Source organism: Hemicordylus capensis, chromosome 14 (assembly GCF_027244095.1).
Source record: "Hemicordylus capensis ecotype Gifberg chromosome 14, rHemCap1.1.pri, whole genome shotgun sequence".
NCBI lineage: Eukaryota > Metazoa > Chordata > Lepidosauria > Squamata > Cordylidae > Hemicordylus > Hemicordylus capensis.
In genome coordinates, this window is record NC_069670.1 from 3131144 (window position 1) to 3149011 (window position 17868).

The following is a 17868-nucleotide window of genomic DNA, read 5'->3' on the forward strand; positions in this document are numbered from 1 at the left end:
CTCCGATGTGAATCAGCACCCCACCCTTCCTCTCTCCCCCCCTTCTTCAAAAATGTATGAGCAAAATATGTTTCTTTTCTTCCGAGCAGGAGCGCCGAGTCTATATTTAGACTCCCTGCCAGCGAGCCTGTCGTGGGAAGCAGCGAGGTGGAAAAGCAACGCTGTCGCACTCCAGTGGGCCCTTCTTACGGTGCCACGCGGGCTGAGCAGACGGGCTGCCAGGAGTTGATTTTCTGCTGGGCAGGGGAAAGGCCGGTGCCGCGCAGATGCTTAAGGCTGAGTGGATTTTGTTCCTTTATTGTTCTTCTGGTTCTCTCTGCCCTTTCGTCCATGCCTCCTGAATCCCCATTTATCTGGGGAAATTTAGCAAACATGTTTTCCAGTGGAAACATGCACAGTTTTTCTGCGGCTCTGTTCCACGGATTCACATGTGCACATTGATAAACGCCACCAAAAAAAGCCCAAGGTACGTGATGGTTCATACACTTGGAGAATCCTTTTTGCATGGGGCTGTTCCAGTGCGCGGGGGTGCACGTGTGCCCCTGTGTGCATGTGTGCCCCAGTTAAACCTTGCAGCAAAAGCACCTTGCAGCAGTCGCATGCACAGTCACTCCTTCTGTTGGTTGGCCTCTTTCATTCCTCTCTCTAATGTGCCCGAGTGCACTAAGGAAACACTGCAAAGAAGCAATCTTGGCACGACTGCGCATGCGATGGCATCACGGTGCTTCTGGTGCACAGTGTTGCTGATGCACATGCGCACTCCTGCGTGCCAGGAAGACACCTTGCAAAAACGAATCTCAATTCAAGCGTTTGAACCATCACGTAAATTCGGCTCTTTTTGGCGGCCTTTAGCCGTGCGCACAAGTGCAGATGCATGTCTGTGAAACACAGCACGAAAAGAACTTGGATGCCCTTGTGCACAGAATTGCATTTTTAAATTTGAGAAGTGGAGGCAGGAGGGTGTCGGTTGGCACCCCAGTAACCTGCGGCCTGAGGCAACGTGCCTCATGGAAAGGGTGCCCCTGACACAGATAAAAACCATGAATTAACAGAAAGAAACAGAAGCAGCTGCAGCAAAATTTGGAAATGGAAAATAGAATTATGGAGGATTCTGAATGCTGCAGCTCCACACAGGAAACAAGACTGGTGAAGTGGGATGAAGCAAATTCTGGAAGCGGCCCTGCTTAGCAGAAATCACTTTCCTCTGGCAAATGAAACTATCCTGCAAGTGGTCAGACAGGAACAGATCTGGACCACTGCAAAGCGGTTCTTTATTTTAATGGCAAGCTGCCCATATGCCACTGTGACCTACAAGAAATGCCCAAAGGCTTCAAGAAACAAAACAAAACCCTGCATTGGGAAAAAAGAAGATGGATTTAGTTGCATGCATATATTAGGTAAACTGGCTATCTACATATGTTTTCTGCTTCTGCCTGCCAGAGAGAGTGTGACACAGAGGCCTTGCCCACTATTAGTATTTGGACCGTAGTCTGCAGCAAACGGAAGCGACTCCCCCTAACCTCAATGGTTACTTAGTGGGGAGGGGGAAAGCACTCTGCACGTGCTCAGACTCGCCGCCACTGAAGTTCAGGGTCAGAAGCCTGGAGTTCAGGTTTGAAGTCGGGCTCCGGAGTGCCTTTAATGGCCTTGCACAGCAGGCAAGAATTCAACAGATGCTTCTACCCCATCACTGTCTGTCGATTTTTGCCTGCCATGATGCTTCTAAAGGCAGAGAACCTCGGTCTGGGGGGAAAGTGTGTGTGGGGGGTGGGGGGGGGAAAGGATAACCTTAATTAGAAACAATGTTTTCCCCATTGTTGTGGAAAAATCCAAACATAGGAAATAACACCTGCTCTTGGAATAACTCCTTGACGTACACAGAAGCATCAGATGCCCACTGGCACAAAGATCAAATTATCATCCAACTTCATTTCAAATCTCTCCTCTCCTCAAATATTTCTCTACAGGGCAACACATGTGTGCCGCTGAGCTGGCAGGAGCCCAACTGCATGACAATTTTTACTTTCCCTTGCCAAAAAAAGCCTCGTGCTCAACCATTTTTCATGGGCCCTAATGGAAGGGTGCAAAAGTGTTGGGGGCTGGGGGATGAATCCCTGTTGCCAAGGCAACCAGACCAACACCCCTCGGTTTGCCACCTTGGAAGAGTAGGCCCTGTTGCCTTAGCAACAAGGCTGTGCTTTCCCTCCTTTCCACCCATCCACAGTGAGGGCAAAGAAACCGGCTTCGTTTGCCCTCACTGAAACAGTCCAATCTGATAGGTTACAGGGCGGTGTGATGTCGTCGCATTCAGTCCGTGACAGGCCGCATAGGGAGTGATGTCATCACCTTCATAACTGCATCACCGGCTAGTTCAGACGGGACTTCAGTCTTTTGAAAGAGACATTAGAAGCCCCCCCCCCCCCACTCCCAAGACACATTTTTAAACACGAAATACAAGCCACAGCATGTTGGGGGATAGCAGTAGCGATGTGGGCGGGGATGTGTGGGAAGGCGTCCAGGGTTGCTTCTTCCAGGGAAATGTTCACATTTCCAAAGCGCATTTTTTTTCATCCCCAAAATGTTTGCAGCCAGGTATTTGGTGGTGTTAGCTAAGAGGCAGAAAGCCTCCCTAAGTCCAAGCCCCTAACTGGGGTTGCCATCTTTCTTTCCGGCAGGCCTCCTGTGCGACTGACAGAAATTGAAGCACCAAGACCAGATGGATAACTGGAAGATAGACAGAAAATAGAGAGGCGTTTCCATTTCAATACAGAAGCTGAGAGAGAGAGAGAGAGAGAGAGAGAGAGAGAGAGAGAGAGAGAGAGAGAGAGAGAGAAGGAGGTGGGGAAAGGATGGATAGCCATGGAATTAGGGTTGCCATGTCTCCCGGAATTCCGGGTTTCACCCGAATTTTAAGCATCTCACCCAGATTGCTTAGCGGCCCACCCAGATTCGCCCGGATTTCAGCTTTCATTTCTTTTTTTAAAAGCTAAGCTCTAGCCCTTGTAGGAGTGTAGTGATGGAGCAAAACGTGCAGTCACCATTGTGCTCAAAAATCATTTTCAAGCCAATGTATGCAAATTAGGCACCCGGATTTGGAGAGCCAGCATACGGCAGCCCTACATGGAGTGCCATCAGCTTCTTTCCTATTTAACCTTGCCTTTAAAAAAACCCACACCATCACCGGATATCGGAACCCAGCTCCTGTATGCCTTCCTCAGTGAGGACTAGCTACATGCACCGATTGTTTCAAGTGTGGTTCTTCCATTAGAGGTTGGCCCGACTATGTGGGACAGACTAAGTTTGCTTATACCTGGCTCCACTCTAGGTAGGAAGCAGGGAGTGGGATATGGGGACCCAACTTTTAAATCAAACGCGGCAGGTGATTGGGGGTGCCGAGATTCTCTCCCCATCTCTCTGGGCGCTCGTCACTTTTCTCCCCACCAGGCTATAAGTCTGAAGGGAGATATGATTGCCATCTTCAAATATCCGAAGGGCTCTCAGACAGAAGATCATCTCAGATGGCCGTCTTGTCGGTCCCTGATTTCTGAGAGGTTCGGGGCTCTCAGACCTGCAAAAGGGCCTTTTCGGTTGTTGCCCCACTTCTCTGGAACTCTCTTCCCCTCCAGATTCCTTTAGCCCCTTCCTTATTGATCTTCAAATCTCTATTGAAGACTTTTCTTTTTCGCCAGGCTTTTGCCCTGTAGTTACCTATTTGTTTTTTGTTAGTTACTTTAGTTTTTCATTTAGAATGTTATTTTTAATGTTGCCTTGTTTGCCTGTTTTTGTACACCGCCCGGAGTCTTCGGAGTGGGTGGTATATTAAATGTTTCAAAATAATAAATAAATAAATAAATAAATAAATAAATAAATAAATAAATAAATAAGGAGGAATGGAAACAGGTTAAGGCTAGAGGAACTTCCTGACTGTAAGTGCTGTTAGACAGTGGAACAGACTGCCTCATGCAGTAGTGGGCCCTTCTTCACTAGAAGTTTTCAAAGAGAGGCTAGATGACCATCTTTCCTAGCCTGAGCATCCAATGCTAGATGACCATTTTTCCTAGCCTGAGGATCCAAGGTCCATTCCAACTCTAAAATCCAGTGACTCCTGGAATCAAATACTGGCTAAGAAGAAAAGTATTTGGACAGGGAGCAGACTACGTTGGAGAGGTTTAGAACCCCCTATACGTAGCTGGTTTTTGTTCTAGACCCTACCACGGTATATATGTGATGGGACAGGCCTGGGTTCAAATCACCGGGATGGTGTTTCCCACCCAGGCACACAACTGCATCAGCAAACATCTCTGTTTTAGTTTTCCAGATTCCCTTTCCCCGCCCCACTGAACACAGGAGCCTTTTGCTGATGAACCCTGCCTGTTTGCAAAGCATCAGAGTTGAAATGGGTATTTACATCCCCATATCTGTTTGCAACGGCACCTCAGGGTGCTCTTTGGGGAGACTTAATACAGTCACACAGAGAGTGTTGGAAAAGGTATCAGATTTTTTTGCCCATCTGTACCCAAATCAGACAAACTTGACACAAGGAGAAGGGGCAAAAAACGGGATAAATACAGACTTTAAAACCTCAACAGGAACGCAGGAAGCTGCCTTATACTGAGTCAGGCCATCAGTGCCCCTAGCTCAGTATTGTCTACACAGATTGGCAGCGGCTTCTCCAAGGTTGAGACAGGAGAGTCTTGCAGATGTTGTCAGGGAGGCAACCTGAAACCTTCCGTATGCAGGTGCTCTCCCCAGAGCGGCCTCTATCTTACAGTGCTCACACAGGTAGTCTCCCTTTCAAATACAAACCAGGGTGGACCCTGCTTAGCAAAGGGGGAAATTCATGCTTGCTACCACAAGACCAGCTCTCCTCTCAAAGAGTTATAGCTATCGGCTGTGAGAGCCCTGCCTTCAGTCAGTGGAATCCCACCTCTCTTGGCTCAGCTGTCGAGGGGCTACGGAATGTTTACCAACCCCCCAACTGCTCAGGAGTTACAAAGAAAAATGGAAAGATGGGATGGAGCGATCAATGGTACGGGGTGCAGGGAAGAGAGGAGGAGTTGTTCTCACTCTTTGTGCTGGGGCACAATGGTGAGTCCTGAAAAGGTTGCCAGTGATTGATGAGAGGTAACTTAATTCAATAATAAAAAGGCAAGAACTTTGGCCATATAACAGGGCGAGAGTGGATCATTCCATGGCTCCCAATGCCAAGGCACTGCAGAATGGCCAGTCTCTGTTGCATCAATGCTTGAGTCACTGATCTGGCCACCAATCAGATCGTATAAGGAGGTTTGTTGATTCATGAGAGAGCTGAGGGGTGGTGCAGTGGTTAGGGGGCTGGACTAGGATTGTGGAGAGCCGAGTTCAAATCCCTGTTCGGCCATTAACCTCACTGGGTAACTCTGGGCCAGTCGCTTCTCCCTTAGCCTTAACCTACCCAACAGGGTTGTTGTGGGCCTTTCACTTTTGGATGGCTTCAAAAGGTGATTAGTCAAATTCAGAGAGGAAGAGTCGTCTATCACTGCCTAGCCATAATGGCTGTGTGGAACCTCCATGCCCAGGAGCAGTCTATATTGAGGTGGATTTGCAACACCAGTTGCTGGGAAGCAGCAGGAGAGGGCTATTTCCTTCGCACCCTGCTTGTGGGGCATCTAGCTGTCCACTGTTGAAAACTGGGTTCTGGGTCAGATGGACCTTTGGTCTCATCCAGCACGCCCGCGCTTTTGTGCTAATAAACAACTGGTGCCCCGGGGTTCATTGCAACCCCAGGAGGCCTCTGGCATAACCAGCAATCATCCCCGCTTTTGCTACGAGCCTCCCTGGCTTTCGCCCACACAAATCACGATGCCAACAAAAGACTCTTCAGTGCTGCGCTCCGTGGGGCGAACAGCAGAGCAGGAAGTGGCAGGGGCCTTCCGTTGTAAACACAAAGGCACTCTGGTTATGCACAGTGTGCTCCAAATTCCTGACAGAGAAGAGCTGGTCTGGTGGTAGCAAGCATGACTTGTCCCCTAGCTAAGCACGGTCTGCCCTGGTTGCATATGAATGGGAGACTTGATGTGTGAGCACTGCAAGATAATTCCCCTCGGGATGGAGCTGCTCTGGGAAGAGCATCTAGGTTCCAAGTTCCCTCAACCTGACACCCAATCTATGAGAGGAGAGCTGGTCTTGTGGGAGCAAGCATGAATTGTCCCCTTTGCTAAGCAGGGTCCACCCTGGTTTGCATTTGGATGGGAGACTGCATGTGTGAGCACTGGAAGATATTCCCCTTTGGGGATGGGGCCGCTCTGGGAAGAGCACCTGCCTGCTTGCATGCAGAAGGTTCTAAGTTCCCTCTCTGGCTGCATCTCCAGATAGGACTGAGAGAGACTCCTGCTTGCAACCTTGGAGAAGCCGCCGCCAGTTTGGGTAGGCTACATGCATAAGAACTGTAAGAGATTACCCTCAAGGCATGGGGCCGCTCTGGGAAGAGTAGAAGGTTCTAAGTTCCCTCCTTGGCAGCATCTCCAAGATAGGGCTGAGAAAGACCCCTGCCTGAAGCTGCTGCCAGTCTGGGTAGACAATACTGAGCTAGATGGACCAAGGGTCTGACTCAGTATATGGCAGCTTCCTATGTCCCTAAGTTTATTTCCATATGGCTAACAAGAACCACACCCTTCCAGCCTATCGGAAGTGGGAAGATGGAATTGCTACTGGGGTGGCAATTGAGCTATGGTTATCCAAAACTTGAATTGTCTTTTACTTACACACACACACACACACACACACACACCCCTACCTTTTCTAGGGAGTGGGGGTGGGGTTAGACTTTCGGAGAATTTAAGCTGGAGATCGACTTGCAAAAGAGAGCAAGGGTGGTCTACGGGTTAGAACGCTGGACCAGGATCAGGGAGACCCGGGTTCAAATCCCTGTTCAGCTGTGAAATTCACTGGGTGACTCTGGGCCCATCACTTCTCTCTCAGCCTAACCTACCTCACATAGCCACGTACCTCGCTTTGGGCTCCTTGGAGGAAGAGCAGGATCTAAATGGTGTTTAGTTTTGTTTTGAAATAAAAAATAAAAGCACAGTGCTCTTGATCATGTGCTGATACCACAGGAAGGACTGGTTTGGATCAGGTGCAAAGGCTGCTTTGGGAAACTCACTGGATAAATGCCAAGGGAGAACCAGCACATGCACACAAACACCCTACGATTCTTTCGATTCAGTCTTCTGAAAGAAGAGCAGATGGAGAGAAGCTTCTCACTCTCATTTGTCAGTGGCAAACTAGGCCTCTGGCCTCCGTGTCCCGCTTGTGAATTTCTGGGTGTGGCTGCCCACTGTGGGGAACTAGGTGGCAGACTCCATAAATCCTTAATGATCCGCTGGGGATCTTCCTATGTTGCCATTAGCTAAGGGTGTGAGGAGCAGAACCTCCATGTACAAGGGAAGTATACCACAGAGTGTCAAGTGCTGGTACATAAAAAGAGGAAGGCTACGGATCTCCTGGGGGGCTTTCCAGAGACAGCCGGTTGTCTGCTGTTGGAAACAGGATGTTTGTCTAGATCAGGGCTGCATAACTTCAGCCCCCCAGCTGTTTTTTGGACGGCAGCACCCGTGACCCCCAGCTCCAGTTGGGGATTGTGGGAGCTGAAGTCCCAATTCTGCAGGACAGCCGAAGTGGCGCAGCCCTGGCCTAGGTGGACCAGGACCAGAAAAATGCTTATTCTTAGAAAATCAGCCACTGTGGTTCAAATCCTGCGTAGTGCTTTGGGGACGAGGCCGTAGCTCAGAGGCAGAGAATCTGCTTCGTGTGCAGGAGGTTCTGGGTTCAAGTGTGCATCTCCAGGAAGGGCCGAGAAAAATTCCTGCCTGAAGCTCTGGAGAGCCGCTGCCAGTCAGTGTAGACAACATTTAGCTGGACGGACCAAAGGTCTGACTCAGCAGACAGCCTCCTGACGGCCTTTGGCCAGATCCAGCAGGGCTCTTCCGCTCCTTAAACAATATCCATGCCAACAGAAGCGTAACTCTGAACCCACCTACCTTCCTTTTGTGTGTGTTAGTTAATGTTCTTTGACATTATAACAAGCTATTCCCTCCGGCACAATTAAGAGATTAGATTTTGGCTGCCTGTTTCTTTTCGGAGTGATCTTCCAAATTACTTATCCTTCCCTATAGGGCTGAAAGAGACACCCCCCAGATCAGGGCAAACAGGGTCGGTAATATGATGCTACTCTCAGCAACATTTATTTTCAAACCCACCCACAATTTGCAGAAATCTTGTACCCAGTTCCATACAAATGAAGAGAGCAAAAAGAGGAGGCCTGGTGGGGAGCATCCGCTTTGCACGCCCAAGGCCCCCGGTTCAATCCCTAGCAGCGTCTCCAGGTAGGGCTGGGATAGAGACTGAAAACCTTGGAGGGCTGCTGCCAGTCAGTGTAGACAGCACTGAGCTAGATGGACCAAGGGTCTGACTCAGTAGGAGGCAGCTTCCTATGTCGCTCTGTCCAGTGGCATGGCAAAAGGAGAAAAAATGGTCTGCAATGTGGGGGGCACAACTGCCCCACACCTTGGAGCATGTCGGTCCTATGAATTTTGGAGGATAAGGTTGTTCCCCTACGGGGCAGTCCGGAAGAGCTCGGCGCCCCGGGAACCCTGTAACCCTAGGCAGCCACCTGTACCACCTAGTGGGCTCAGCCGGCCTTGAAAACGTTTATCGAGGGGAAGCAGAAGAGGCTCGTCTTTAATTATTTTCGAGGCTCATTCTCAGACTTATTAAGCTACCCCCATGTTATAAAAGCAGATTTGAGTCTCCATTTGCCTTCATCTCTCCCCCCACAAGCAAAATATCCTCCCACACCTCCTGCCTAAGAAATCTCGGTTATGCTTTGTATTCCGTCTTTAAAAGCCTTGTTTATGTTTTCTGTTTATTCTCCAAGCACACTTTCCTCTCCTTTCCTAAACAGACCAACCAACTCCAACAGCCCAAATGCTTGCCGTGTGTGTGTGTGTGTGGGGGGGGGGGGGGCACATGTCTGCCATGTAACACACCATACAAACCCTGAGAGTTTCCTGGAAATGGAAGCCGATTTCACACTTTGAATTATTGAAAAATCACAGTTATATAAAAAGGAGGGGTTTGAAGCATCAGACCTGGTTGCAGACCAGAGTCTGTAACATGTTGCTTTAAAATATATATATTAAAAAACCATGCATTTTGAGGTCTGGCAGTTTTGGTTTTTTTTAAGCACGCAGACAAGACAGAGAAATAAAACCTCTGGATCCTAAATGTGTGTTCTTGGAAGCAAGTCTTCTTGATTTCAGCAGGACCTATTTCTAAGCAATCATCCTTTAAGACCATGAGTGGTGTGTGTGTGTGTGTGTGTGTGTGTGCGCGCGCGCATACACACACACACACACACACACACACAGACCCCACAAACAACAGACCATCTTATCATCTTAAATGCTTCACTGGAGAAATTGGACATTTAGAACTGGCACCTAAAGAAAACACTGGAGATTTCAAGAACACACAGCTGCTAAATCATACCCCAATAGCTGCTTCTTACCTCTGTTCTATGCAACGGAGGTATTGCCATTCAGAGCAGTGTCCCACAAAAGCTAGGAGGACCAACATCTGGGACAGTCATAGCTGCCTTACAGGCAATGGAAGGGAAAAATCGGCAAAGCTGTTCCGATTTTCAGTTCAGGGAGGGGACAAAAGGAAATCTGGGAGGCTGGCATGGTTGGGGGGGGGAGAACAGGCAAGATTCATGGCAAGATTTAAAGGCCAAAATAGACCCCCCCCTCCACTGTGTTATATGTGATAAGGACATTTGTTGTTGGTACTTTTTCGAGGTCACTATAGCAGTGTTATCGACGCAGGACGAAGCATTATTTGTTAATGGGAGGGCATCTTGAACCCCTTCTGAGAACAGCGGAACCTCCAAAATTTCCCAGGTGAAAACAGGGACGTGCATCGAACACCCCAATATTCACGGCAAGGGCCGCTGACTGAACCGTGTGTTCAATCAGCTGGAAGCGTTCCTCTGCCTGGATTAGGCTGGGGTCGGCAACAGCTTCCGCCGATTTAGAAGCCAGCGGGGGTCTTGGCGCTTTGAGTTCAAGATATACCCGGAACTCATGACTGTCCTGTGATACATCAGCAACCTCGCCGGCTGCAGGGTGGGGAACGGCAGGCTCCGTGCTGCAGATTCACGGTCCCTGCGAACTGGGCAAAGAGGCACCTTTCAAAAACGGCGATTCTCTTTATTGAGCAGGGGGAGAGCAACTGGCCCTCTCCATCCCTCCAGCACAGCATCCCTCCAGTGGCTGTTGCTGGGGCCTATCTCATGTTTCTGTTTTAAGCTGTTTTAAGCCCTTTGCGGGACGGGGAGCCATTTTATTTATTTATATCTATGTAAACCGCTTTGGGAAATTTTGCTGGAAAGCCACATATAAATATCTGTGGTATATAAATATCCATCGTATTTGTATGGGCAAGTAGAGATGAGATGCATCTACCCACCCAGAGATCTAACACATGGACATCTCAGGGAGCAGGACCTTAAAGGATATCAATTGCTATAATGAACACACACACACACAGACACACACAGACACACACACACAGAGTAAACAAATGATAAAAACTGGAAGAAAATAGCGAGAGCAGTGGCCTAAGAGAACATATGGGCAGTCTCTGTTAATTCGGGACCACTGGGCATATTATTATTATTATTATTATTATTATTATTATTATTATTATTATTATTATTATTATTATTTTGATTTCTATACCGCCCTTCCAAAAATGGGCAGTTTACACAGAGAATTAATAAATAAATAAGAGGGCTCCCTGTCCCCAAAGGGCTCACATTCTTAAAAAACACACGATAGACACCAGCAACAGTCACTGGAGGTACTGTGCTGGGGACGGATAGGGCCAGTTACTCTCCCCCTGCTAAATAAAGAGAATCACCACGTTAAAAGGCGCCTCTTGGCCAAGTTAGAAGGGCATAATCCATATGCAAGTCATAGGAACATAGGAAGCTGCCATATACTGAGTCAGACCATTGGTCTATCTAGCTCAGTATTGCCTTCACTGACTGGCAGCGGCTTCTCCCTTGGCAAGTGAGCGGGCCAAAGGTCTAAGTGTTCCTGAGGACTAGCCACATGTAGCCCGAAACTTGGGGGCGGAAAGCTAAAGGGTGTCCCTAGAAAAACCAACTCCCCTTCAAAATCAAAACACTGATCATCCTTAATGGATTTTGACCAAGCTGCAGTGAATGCAATATAGGTTTGATGTTTCTCAATCCAGAGGTTTGTGCCCTCCGCTGTCAAATTTGAGGCAATTATTGTTTCTCTGGGTTTCTCATCAACATTTTGTGATGGCATGTACTCAATATGATCAAATCGAAATCTTTTGAGTAGATTTTTGGTTTCCCCAGATACGGAAGGTCATTTCCCCCCACTAATGACTGCCTGCACAGAAACACACTCTAGGCCCAAAGCTCAAAGGCATCTGAGCCCACTCATTTCCTTCCTATTAGGGCTGCCAACTGAACAGGGAAATCAGACAGGCCTGCTCCAGTGCCTTTAACAGAGCCCTGATCTGCAGAAACCAGGGGATGTTTGTCATGGCCACCTGTTCATGCCTGCAGATCAAGCTGCCGATAAAGGTACAGAAGCCGGAAAAAAGTTGGCCATTCTATTAAAGACAGGAGAGCCCTGCCAGGGAAAAAAGTTGGCAACTCTTTAAGCTCCAGTTTAAAGTGTATTTGTAGTAACGGAACCTCAAACAACGCCATACTGGGTTATGCAATCCCAGCCGGTCCGGAGGACAATTTTTTCCCCTGGACCTTACTGCGAGAGCATGCTTCAAATTGACTCAGCAAAAGTCGCTGTTCTCACACCGCCAAAATTGCTTTTCACAGAACAGCATGGTGAACACCTGCCAAACATCGCCCATCAATCGCGGCCCGGATCAGCAAACCCTGAGACCAATGAGTCGTCCCCAGTTCTCTCCCCAACTTCCACCTTTTCTGCTACCAAAAGCGGAAGATTCCCAAGTTCTGTTTAAAAGAGAAATCTCGTCCCCATGAGCTTTTGACAGTGTAACTTAACAAAGAAATCTTAATTATACTTCATCCTCAATCATGGCCCTTCGGGATGTGCTAAATAGATTCGGATTGGCTTTCGACTTTCTTTAAAGTGGTCCTTACGGTCAGAGTGGTGTTTACAAGATGAGACAGCCACCTTGGCATCGGTGGTGTGGGGGGAGGAGAAGAAAAGAATTTATTCTGCAATCCTCCTCCTCTGCAAAGTTGGAGGTGTCTTGAATTACAATAATCACAATTAAAAAAAAACATTCAGGAAATTAAGCAACAAAAACTTGGCGCTCTCTTATCGCTTGGAATATAGGCCTATGATGAAAAAGGAGAGAAAAAAGAGGCACGCCACCGTTGGATGTCTTGGCCGGGAAATTTGGAAAGCTATCTAACCCAAGATGAAAGTCCTCTGTTTGGAAAGGGAGAAGTCCCAGGAGCTCTGTCCAACGGGCGTATTTAGACTTGGAAGCCCTCCCTCTGGCAGGCACCATGTCCCCCAGCGGCGGCGCCAGCTCCAGCTAAAAATACGTATTTCCTCTTCGCACCCTTAAGGGTATTGCGAAGTACACATCTACCGATGCATACTTCACAAAAGACAAACATGGGCGTAGGATTCAGGTGAGCAACACACTCCGATCCGACGCTGCCAGGGATGGGGATCGGGCAGGAAGTGGAGGCGAGGGACAACTTTGGGGGCAGGGGAGACCCACGCCCCCCTTTGGACCCAACGGACAAAATAAACTAGAGCAAAAGGTTTGTGTGTTGCCTGTCACTAGAATTTCGCGGACACGCCAAGCTTAATGTATTGGCATTGCTGCTCCCACACCTTTGATAAGTGGAGATTGTCGCCACTGTCAGCCTCCCCCCCCCCGCTCTTCCAGCTCGTTTGGAGCCCAATCCTACCAGCCTAATTAAACAGGAATATTTGAATATATAAGCTCTGCCTCAGCCCCACTGACAGCCGAGTCGCCTGCGTCTCTAACCCTGCGGTGTGGACAGTTAAACACCCAGCTCCTGTTAATGATCCCTTCCCCCCCCCTTCTCTTCCTGGATCTCCTGCCATCTGCCACTTTCCCCCCACCCCACCCTGTCCTCCTTATTTTCACATGCCTCACTCCAACGGCCTCTCTAACCTTAAGGGTCCGATACCCGAGGATCTCCGGACAACAGCTTTCCGATCTGTGGATTTTTGCTGTTCGTTTCGGGGGTCTTTTTGTCCACGAGCGAAAATTCGGGCTCTCGATTCGACTCCTCCTCCACTCTCGCTTTGTTGTTTCGTGTTCCACTTCCTCGGCCCATCTGACACCCACCCCCCACACACACACATCAAGACATGCTGCCGTTTCCATTCCCAGACACGACACGGGCCGTCTCGTGTGGTCCGAAGTCTTACCTTTATGCATGCCAGTGTATTTATCCTTAATGACCGTCAACTCGTAGATCTTGCCAAACTGTTCAAAGATGGGCTTAAGGTCCTTCTCTTCGAGATTCCTAGGGATTTGTCCGATGAAAAGTTTGATGGCGTCTGGTTCCTTCATTGGTCCAAAAAAAGAGCAAGCTAGAGCAAGCCTCGAATTCGGAACAGTAACCAAAAAAAAAAAAAAAAAAAAGATGTAGCAATGAAATAAACGGAATCCCAACCTGGACTTGACGGTCGTCTCGGTGAAACAGACAAAGAGATCAAAAGCCGCCAGCAGTTTGAGGGGCAAAAAAAAAATATATATATATTTTAAATCCTCTGATCTCGCCTTAATGAAATGGCATTTTCCCCTTCTCCTTTCCCCCTTGATTATTTTGTTTAAAAAAAAGAAGAAAAATAATTTCCCCCTTCCTAGTGCAATAAAATCAAATGCAATTTGGGAAAAAAAAAAGCAGCCAAGGGTTCTATGATTTTGGCCTTTATCCCTGGATATCGTGCAACCTCCAATCCCTCATCCTAATTCTTCTGATCAAGCAATTACAAAGCTTGCAAACAGTTAATTAGTTTATCGATTAACTTTCCTCCAGGAGGTTGAGATTCTTCAGTTTGTTGTGAATTTTCGCCCCTTCCGTGCTTATCGATTCATGTCTCCTGTCTCCCCGCTGGCTGCCTTCTTCTCCCCCACCCCACCCCACGCCTTGCTGGATCTCCTTCCCTCCCCCCCCAGCCCCACCTGGAGCGGGATCTTGGCCGCTTTTGCAGTTTGATGGTCCCTTCCTTTAATGGATGTTGAGCTCTGTTTCAAATCTTTTTCTTTACCAACAAAAACCTCCACCACACACCCCGCCCTCCTTTCCCCTGACTAATAATCATGTCAGAGCTAGGGACCGGCAACAAATTACCGGCCCCGAGGAGAGATGCAAAACAGAGACAGGCTGGAAGATGGGAGCTGGTTAACCAAGAAGGAAGTCTTTGTTCCTCCCTCCATGGGTCTCTCTTCACTCCAGGCAACCCTAGAAATTTTGGGGCACAAATCAGCAAAAAAAACCAACACCAAGGGCTATTATCATCCCCTTACAAACCGCTACACAACTCAGGCATAAGCCTCAGAGCCCCAGGGGTCTGAATCGCTCCACCATCACAAACCCAGTAGGAAGGCGGCCTCATACGTGCTACCGTGCTTTCAGCCTCTCTTTTGGCATAGGAGGATATTCCTGGCGCAAGCCTACCTTACAGGGCTGTTGTGAAGAGGGCTGAGATCGCCCATGTCGACGGCAAGGCACGATAAATTCCATGAACAAAGTTAAGGAGGCATAAACAGGCTTCCCAGAAGATCTCTCGCCTGGTCTTGTGGTAGTGAGCATCAATTGTCCCCTTTGCTAAGCAGGGCCTGCCTTGGCTTGCATTCAGATGGGAGGCTACACATGAGTGCTGTAAGATATTTCCTCCTAGGGGAGGGGGAAAACGCCCCTCATTGTGACAGATAAGATAGGCTTTGCAAGAGGTTAGTTGTCAAACAGTAGGCAGGTTTTGCAAGAGGCTGGTTGTCAAGTGGAAAGGCAAGCTTTGCAAGAGGCTGGTTGTCGGGAGCTATGCTTTGCAAGAGGTTAGTTGTTGGGTGGCAAGGTCTGCTTTGTGCTGGCTGCCGGGTGCTATGATAAACTTGGAAAGGGAATTAAAAATGTTAGTATTGCCAGCAGAATGAGCTACTGCATGTAGCTCAGTCAGGGGCAGAGCATTGGTTTTGCATGCAGAAGGCCCCAGGTTCAATCGCCGGCAGGACCTCCAAGTAGAGCTGGGAAAGACTCTGGCCTGAAACCTTGGTGAAGCCGCTGCCAGTCAGGGAGCAGCTTCCGATATTCCTGGCTCTGACCCGACCCAAGCTGTTGAAGACACACCTCTGCGGAATCTTCCCCATTATGGACGTCTAATTGTTGGCAAAGGAGATACCTTGTGTACCTTCAGATCATGCTCCAGGACAGGGTTGCACATCTTTGGCTTTCCAGCTGTTGTTGGACTACAACTCCCATCACCCCCTCCCAGACACAGTGGCCAATAGGGATGATGGGAGTTGTAGTCCAGCAGCTGGGCTGAAATTGTGCCACCCTGTTCCTGGATCCATATAAGCCATTTTTGACATGATGCTATGGATGTTTACTCGGAAGTAAACCCAACCGCGGTCAGTGGGACTTGCTCCCTAGCAAGTGTGTACAGGATAGCAGGCTAAAATAAGAACTCTACCAGGACATGGGGCTATAGCTCCTTTGCCTGCAGAAGGTTCCAAGTTCCCTCCCTGGCAGCATCTCCAAGAAAGGGCTGGGAGAGATTCCTGCCTGCAACCTTGGAGAAGCCGCTGTCAGTCTGTGTAGACAATACTGAGCTAGATGGACCAACGGTCTGACTCAGTATGTGGCAGCTTCCTATGTTTACAACTCCCAAATGATGGGAGAAATTCAGTTGTGGGTAGTTAATGAGTCCTGATGTAGACCCGGGAGGTGAGCTGGCCTCCTGATGTCAAGCATGATTTGTCCCCTTTGCTAAGCAGGGTCTACCCTGGCTGCATATGAATGGGCGACTTGATGTGTGAGCACTGCAAGATAATTCCCCTCGGGATGGAGCTGCTCTGGGAAGAGCAGAAGGTTCCAAGTTCCCTCCCTGGCAGCATCTCCAAGATTGGGCTGAGAGAGATTCCTGCCTGCAACCTTGGAGAAGCCGCTGCCGGTCAGTGTAGAAAATACTGAGCTAGATGGACCAAGGGTCTGACTCAGTATATGGCGGCTTCCGAGGAAGTCCAGCTGTATTAGGCTGGATTGCACCTGAAGCAATTCCATTTCAAACTGGACTCTTTCCCGGCCCTACCTGGAGACGCTGCCAGGGACTGAACCTGGGAACCTTCTACATGTAAAGCAGATTCTTTGACCTGAGATTCTCAGCCACTGATCCACCACCCCTCTCAGCCTATTTTACCCCTGTGACGTGTAGTAAACTGACAGGCTTTTAAATGTCCATGCAAAACTCAAGCAGAAATACCCGAGGCCTCTTCTGCATCAGGACGATCTGACTGGTGCTTGCCAATCCCAAGAAGAAACCACACAACTGCTGTTGCGTCCTTCGCTGGCCGGCGCTGGGCAGTCCTTCACTCCCTAGTCTGAGGCGATGGCGAATGAACAGGGCTTTAATGCCACCTGGGATGCAAAGAAAAAGAGCCCAGCTGGATCAGATCAGAAGTCCATCTCGCTCAACATCCTGTTGCTCACAGTGGCCTATCAGCCATCAGGAAGGTCACAAGTGGGGCAAGAAGCCACCTGTCCTTCCTTGCTGTCCTCCCCTTCCCAGCCACTGCAATTCAGGGTAGACTGCTTCTAAACATGGAGGCAGCCTAGTCCTTGCCACGCCTCCACATTTCCTCCCCATTTTCTTTGCAAAAATGAGCTCTTTAAAGAGATGACAAATCCTTCCCTCCGGTTTACAGAAAGAGATGGAGTCCTCCTAGTTATTCCTGGAGTTTATAGAAAGACTATCATAAACCTGCCAGTGAACCTGGACTACAGAGTCCAGGTGAAATTAGCCCAGTCTTCCTTCTGTGTTAGTATTCTCTCTCCACACTTTGGGAACTTAATAGACTTTGTATATTAGTATATATGCAGCCTGTTTCGTCTCCATGCAGCCTCTTATGGCAAATCACTCCTATCTGTGGTATGAAGAAAAAAGTGATTAAAACCAGGGTATAATCTGAGACATGGTCCCAGACCTTATTTTTTACCGCTGAAGGTTAAACTGAATTCTTAGACACAATTTATATATATACCGCCTTGGGATTGTTTTAATGAAAGGCGGTATATAAATTTAACAATCAATCAATCAATCAATACACACACAGACACAGACACACACATATAGAGCCAGCGTGGTATAGTGGTTAGAGTGCTGGACTAGGACCGGGAAGACCCGAGTTCAAATCCCCATCCAGCCATGAAACTAGTTGGGTGACTCTGGGCCAGTCACTTCTCTCTCCGCCTCACCTACTTCACAGGGTTTTGTGAAAGAGAAACTCAAGTATGTAGTACACCGCTCTGGGCTCCTTGGAGGAAGAGCGGGATATAAATGTAATAAATAAATAAATAAATAAATAATAATATATAACACATATATACACACAAACCCGTGGATGGATATACAAACACCCCTACATTTTATACATACATACATATGTCACATTCTGGTGTGACCAAGAAACATAATCTAGGGAGGCAGTCTTGCAAAGGAAGGGGTGGAGCTACACACAAATCGGAGCAGGCTTGATTCTCAATGGTTGGGGTGACCAGGAGGCAGGCAGCCTGTTTAGTCTCCATCTCTATGG

The 17868-nt window shown here is 48.4% G+C and overlaps 1 protein-coding gene across 5 annotated transcripts in view; it reads right to left on the reverse strand.

Annotated features, from left to right (window-relative positions):
• CELF3 (CUGBP Elav-like family member 3) overlaps positions 1-14212 on the reverse strand; it is a 73289-nt gene extending 59077 nt beyond the window's left edge. Inside the window, exon 1 of one of the 5 annotated variants that reach the window (XR_008312148.1) lies at positions 13482-14212. Coding sequence is in view for 1 of the 5 variants with exons in the window: in XM_053277400.1 (XP_053133375.1) it covers positions 13482-13626 (145 nt within the window). In the remaining 4 variants the exon portion in view is untranslated. Of the gene's footprint in view, positions 1-1849; positions 1869-13221; positions 13396-13481 lie in introns of those variants that run through there. The other 4 variants (XM_053277400.1, XM_053277405.1, XM_053277401.1 and 1 more) reach the window with 4 other exon arrangements.
• Positions 14213-17868: the final 3656 nt, after the last annotated feature.